General features: G+C 39.4%; 1 protein-coding gene across 1 annotated transcript in view; it reads right to left on the bottom strand.

The window, feature by feature from the left end:
* Positions 1–1,299: 1,299 nt before the first annotated feature.
* Positions 1,300–6,192, bottom strand: part of tln1 (talin 1) — a 60,219-nt gene continuing 55,326 nt past the window's right edge. The window contains exons 56-57 of the mRNA XM_029444271.1: positions 4,677–4,802; positions 1,300–2,902 (exon numbers count right to left, since the gene is read on the bottom strand). Coding sequence (XP_029300131.1) covers positions 2,768–2,902; positions 4,677–4,802 — 261 coding nt within the window. The 3' untranslated portion in view covers positions 1,300–2,767. The remainder of the gene's footprint in view (positions 2,903–4,676; positions 4,803–6,192) is intronic.

Raw genomic sequence — 6,192 nt, 5'->3', positions numbered from 1 at the left:
GTGAGCATCCGCACGGGGACGTTGTCCATATTTAGGCAGCGAGACTTGTCTAGTGTGTGAGTGCGCGTGACGTGTCTTCAGATGTGGATAAATCCCATTCAGGTGCGTCAGCTCTCCACCTGAGACATAACTCACATCCAACTTCTCACCCTGAGGGAAGTTCACTGTGAACATTGCTAATACATTCATTTCAAATTCAGACATTTTACTATAGTAAATGCTACGTTTCTAAAATGAAAATGACCTAGACAGAAACTCAAGTAATGTACTTAAGTACAATCTCCAGGTAGGACACTTGTACCCTACTGTATGAGAATGGTTATGTTATTCTACTTTATGCTTCTACAGTAAGGGTGTGTGGTCAGGGAAGTAAACCAACAGCAAGAGTGGATTACCAATGCAAGGGTTAGGGTTAGGGTTAAGGGCCCCAGATCCTCAGGGGACTCAAAAGCCCCATAGTCAATGTGGTGATAGTAGTTTGTTTCAGAATGTGGGAGTATGTTATACTAAAGCACAATATCAAGATGTGTCCTGATGTATTGCCAAATCCTGAGGCCCATCTTAAAATTCAGTTGTATCTTCTCATTTCACAGCCTGGTCTCCTAAAAGTGATGTACAACAAAATGCTGTTTGTGTCCCGTGTAAAATAAAAAGTCAACTTTGATTATTTTAACATATGTACGTAAGTTCATAAACGTAACATTATTAATTTACGTCACATAAGTAATGAACTTAACTTACGTATGTAACTTAAGTTACATAAAAAACATACTTATTTTAACCCAAACCATGATCTTTTACTGAACATGAGTTTGGTTTAAATTCACAACGTTAACCACATGTTTACAACTGTGACTGTAATCGGGGAAAAATGTGTTTCGGAATTAAGAATTAAGTACGTTGTACGGGAACATCATTTTTAGGGCACACCGCTGGTTTATATGGTTATAATTGTAATTATATTATATTAATCAAATCACCTCACAGCAAACCTGGGGCCAGGTAGTTTTCTAACAGATGAGTATTGTACACAATGCACAGAGAAGGGGGGGAACTGTTAACTTATTTTTGCCCACAGGACGTTATGATGCTGGTTATGAACACTTAGATTTAAAAATGTAGTTCAAATATGAACTTTTTTCCAATATATTTATATAATAGACAGGTTGCATTACGTTAGCTCCACAGCAGCTGTACACGAGGAGTAACTGAGTAGATGTTGAGGAAAGAGTCTCTTCTTTCTCTTGAGAAGAGGGTGAGCACAGTGAATGTCTAACTGTTAAGAAATGGATGTCAACATTTTCACTGAAAACTGGCTTTATTGAATATAAATCTCTGTTACAGTGCCCATGAGGTGGTGCTGCTGTCAAAATGTGAGCAAAGGAAAAAAAGACATTGCATGATTACATATATTTTCATATTAGGCATGCTGTGCCAGGTTTGTTCTGAAAATACTATGTAAAGGAAAATAAAGACACTTTGTACACACTTGGTGTAAGGGTGGATCATAACCATTATTTTGATAAATTATTCAATGAGTTATGAATGAAGTGCATCGAGGGGGTGAATGTTTGGTATCAGTTTATAATACCTGACACTTTCGATGAAGGCACTTTATAAGCAGATACACTGGGAACAAAGCGTGCGCTAACATTAAGGCCTTGGTAATATGAAATTAACTAAACTCTACTCAGACGAGCATCCTAGGATTGTACTGTGCAGGAATGCTTTAGAAAGTATAAAGCACTGCGTGAGGCACAAATAATGGCACAGATAACATGTTACTGGAGCGAGTCACAAACACTGAGCACCCAAATACAGTCAATACGATGTCAAATGTCTCAAAGTTAAATATATGGCTTCGTAATCTTTACACAAACAAATATTCCTATCTAATCCAGGCCTAAATACTGTAGCTGCTTAAATCAAAAATACTGACACAAAAAACGTTTACTAAGATGGCGACTTACGGAAAGATTCCTTTATAATACATTTCATAGCTTAATCTTTAGAAAAATAATGTGTTCCCACTCTGATTTGTTCCATTGCAAAGTTAATTTATCGAAATCTAAAGTTTAAAACTGCATTTTGTTTCATTGTCCTTATTTCAGATTTAAACAGTGTGACAAGTAACATACAGTACTGAATATCATCACTGTGGTCGCCACACACCTCAGCTCAACAATGAACCATCGCTGAGACATCGCGTCTCTTTGCCTCAAAACATGCTCACACACACACACACACACACACACACACACACAACAAAAAAACATCTGCATAGAAAATTTGCATAGAATATTCATCATTTGCATAGAAGCCTAAATTGTGCTTGCCTTCATATCTCTAAGTTCTAACAGTGAAGGCGAGCAGAATTTATTGGCAGGATTTCGTTATTTTACGTAGCCACACCGCATGTACACAACAAAGACATAGCCAGATAAAAAGGACGAAGAAAGAGCCAGATATAGTGAAAAGTATATGATCATATATAATCAAAAGCACAGATACCTTAATAAGGACTTCAGGCATATATATTTCTGTATTATCAAAATTCATAATCATTGGCATCATTTCACTTTTGACTTTAAAACTTAAATACAGAACCAGATTGATAATAACCATCCTGATACGTCACTGTGGAATTGATTCAATCTGCCTAATGTTATGTTTCTGCTGAAGCATGAAGCCTCCTCTCCCTACATGTAGCTGGGGGAAGGTCCTGAGCATTCCGCGGATCACTGTTGCATTACTGAAGTGCACTCTCTCACTGTTCCTGGTCGTCCTCCCGCAGCTCGGAGGGAAGGAACTTGTACTGCTGCTGTCTGATCGTGGCCAGTCTCTTCCTGGCCTCATCCAGCTCCCTTTCTTTCCGCAGCATCTCCTCCTGGGCTGCGATGATCTGCAAAACAACAAAGTCTGTCAGCACACTGAGGGAACACGCATCCAATCACTGACTATCCGCTAAACCCCGCACACTTATTGTTAGCAGCAATAGTTTAGAAATCAGAATTAGGCAGATCTGTGAAGAGTGGTGCGCATGGGGCTCTATTTTTTTTTGGCTTATTGCCTTTATTAATAGTACAGAGGATAGGCTTGAAATGGGGAGAGGGATAGGGCCATGAGTCGAATTTAAACCCTGGGCCTCTACAGGGCAGATCGAGCCTTAGTTCAGGATGCTGCTCTACCAGGTGAGCTACCAAGACGCCCTGCAGAGGGATCTTTTAAGAGAAACCTGTTATATAAAGAGTGTAAGCATACCTGTCAACATTGGAATTTCAAAATAAGGGAAATCTTTTGCCGGACTCCGCCCATATTTTAACAGCCACCAATGTAAACGTAACCACATAAAGGACGGGTATATACATTCAGGAAATACATGTTTATGTAAAGTATGTATTACTTGTACAGACATGTTTATAAGATGTATTTTATTTATTAGTTAATATTAATTTATTTGATGATGGATGAGTTGTGTGGCTTTTGTTTCCCCCGACGAGTTCTTCCTTGCGATGGCAGAGTCTGGAAACATGTCCGCTACACTGCGACTGAAATCATCGCAGAAGCTGAAGGCTACATTATTTTTGGTGCAAAGCATCGACATCTTTCCCTCAGCTTTGGTCACTTGGTCTGCCTCCGACACAGTTCTTGTCACAAATGAAGTCATTGACGATTGTTCATGCTGGTGAACATCGCTTTTTCCGCTGTGTGCAATGATAAAATCTGAATGGCACACTTTACAAAAAGCACGAGTTTGCCCGACTCTGCTTTTTATTAAATAAGGGAAGGTCTCCTCCCATTTGACCAGGTACTTGCATAAAGTTTTAACTTTTTTGGCAGGTACAACTGCGTCTCCATCCATCTCCCGTTCACTGTGACTCTCATCCATATTGTTTCGTCTTCTTCTGTGTTATTGTTCCTGTTCTGTGTTTACTGGCGGATAATGTTTTTCAGCTCATGTTAAACATAATACTGCCACCTGCTCTACCGGAGGCCACTTTACCACTGCACACTTTTTTTAATTAGGCCTTTTTTCTTTTTTTTTTTAAAGGTTAAAAATACGGGATAATTACGGGAAAATATTTCAACGGGAGGACAGCGGGACAGAAGTAAAAATACAGGATAATCCCAGGAAAAATGGGAGGGTTGACAGGTAAGAGTGTAAGGAATGTGTGTGTATCTACTCTAACAGTAACCTAACCCTAGCGTTACTTTAAAGGCCAAAAGTTAGCCATCAATTTGTGGAAAAAAATAACATTTAGGACTGACTGTATGAGCTAGCTATCAGCTAGTGTTAGCATCTCTGGCTCCTTATTGGATTTGGGGAAATTTACAGTCCAGCAACTTCAACCGAACTCGTTACCTGAGAGCATTACGTTAGCCAAACACATCAGTTAGTCCTCATTGTAAAAACATTTTCTAATAAAGCATCTAACCTTTGTGTTGCTGTCCAACTATGTATTCTTTACAAAGCACATTCTTTATTTTATGCACTTAATTTATTTAGATTAATATATATATATATATATATATATATATATATATATATATATATATATATATATATATATATATATATATATATATATATATAGTTGATGGGCAAAGAATCGGAACATGGATTAAATAAATGGCATCTGTTTGTGCTGCTGCTGTGTGTGGGATCTTTGACTCACCTGAGCGATACCTCCCACCATCTTACTCTTGACCACCACAGCCTGGTCATCCTGAGCATCAAACGCTGCTTTCTGTGCTGCTTTCACCAGGTTATCAGCGGCTCTCTTCACAGCATTTCCAGCAGCCTGAAGAAACAAACAAATATTTAAAAAATATTTTGAGTGTGTCACTCTTGACATCAGAAGGAGTACACTGACATAAAGTCCACTTTTGTGGCTTTTTTCTGGAGCTTTTCACGGTTTAAGTTCTAGAAAAAAGCTAGTAAGTGGGTTTGTTGTCATACTAAGAAGAATAAAGGGGAAGATTCTAAGAGCAATGCTTAACAGATATCTCTAATGATGGACCATGTTCTTGTGTTTGGGGGAATGTGGAAACAGACTCATGCAGACTTGAGACAGCAGACACATTAGCTGTGTTTCTTGTGAACAGCAACTCCTGGAAAGGGAATGAGAACTTCTACCAGTGCTCAGAGAAAAAACCAAAGCAGTTTTTTTCCTGCTCAGTGCCTGAGAATAACTGTAAAAGGCAACGAAAGGCAGCCTGCTGAACTCCACTCAAAGCCAAACATTTGTCTCATTGGGCAGCTCGGCTCTAACAAAGAGGAGTCTTCTCCTTTTGCGGCTGAAATCAGACACTAAGCTGGCACAGTCACACAGACATTAGTGAATCCCCCTCTACTGGTTTATCTTTGGCTAGAATGTTACTGTTAGTCTGGCCCTGACATACAACATAACACTGTGACTCTCCCTTCATCAGCTGTACTGTACACAGAGGCCACACACTAAACTGGGACTGTCACAGCGTTTGTTCCATGAGGGGGCTGAGGTTCGAAATGCACATCAAATCCATTGTAAAAGAGCAACTTCACACCCTGTTTTTATGCCCTTTCATGCACAAAAGATCCAGGGACATCCCATCACACCCCCTCACAGCTCTGAGAATGTTCCTGCGGTATGTTTACCCCTGACTGTCTACACTGGACTCATTTCAGCCGTGTTTTCAGACATTCATCAGTTTAAATCAACACAGCTGTCTACATCAGTGACCTAACAGCTCACATTTCACTCACACCCAACTACGGCAAGCCAGATGGACACAGTCATTTTTCATGCATGTTAACAAAGTGTCAACAAACCAATGGCAAAATGGCCTTGACACACTAGTATTGCTGGTAGTTACATCTCATTTAAATCCAATATTGATAGTAATTCAAGTTAGGGCTGTCGAATTAGCGCGTTCATTTCGATTAATTAATCACAGAAAAAATAACGCGACAAAAAAATGTATGCGCTCTTAGAACATGTTACTGCTCCGAGGTTGGCTGCTAAATAACATTGCATTACTGTAGGTGGAACCAGTTATGAGTCAGCTGTTCTCCTGAACCACAATCAAACCTTTCTTCAGATATTAATTTGACTGAGACTGTACGTTGCTCAGCACTCGGAATCATTACATCCTTAAAAAGAACCACGGCAAAGAGTGAAGAGAGCAAATGCTGCGGGTGTAATCATAGAT

Source organism: Cottoperca gobio, chromosome 12 (genome assembly GCF_900634415.1).
Source record: "Cottoperca gobio chromosome 12, fCotGob3.1, whole genome shotgun sequence".
In the NCBI taxonomy this organism is placed as follows: Eukaryota; Metazoa; Chordata; class Actinopteri; order Perciformes; family Bovichtidae; genus Cottoperca; species Cottoperca gobio.
The sequence above is the reverse complement of the archived record's forward strand: the minus strand, read 5'-3'. Positions and strand labels throughout refer to the sequence as shown.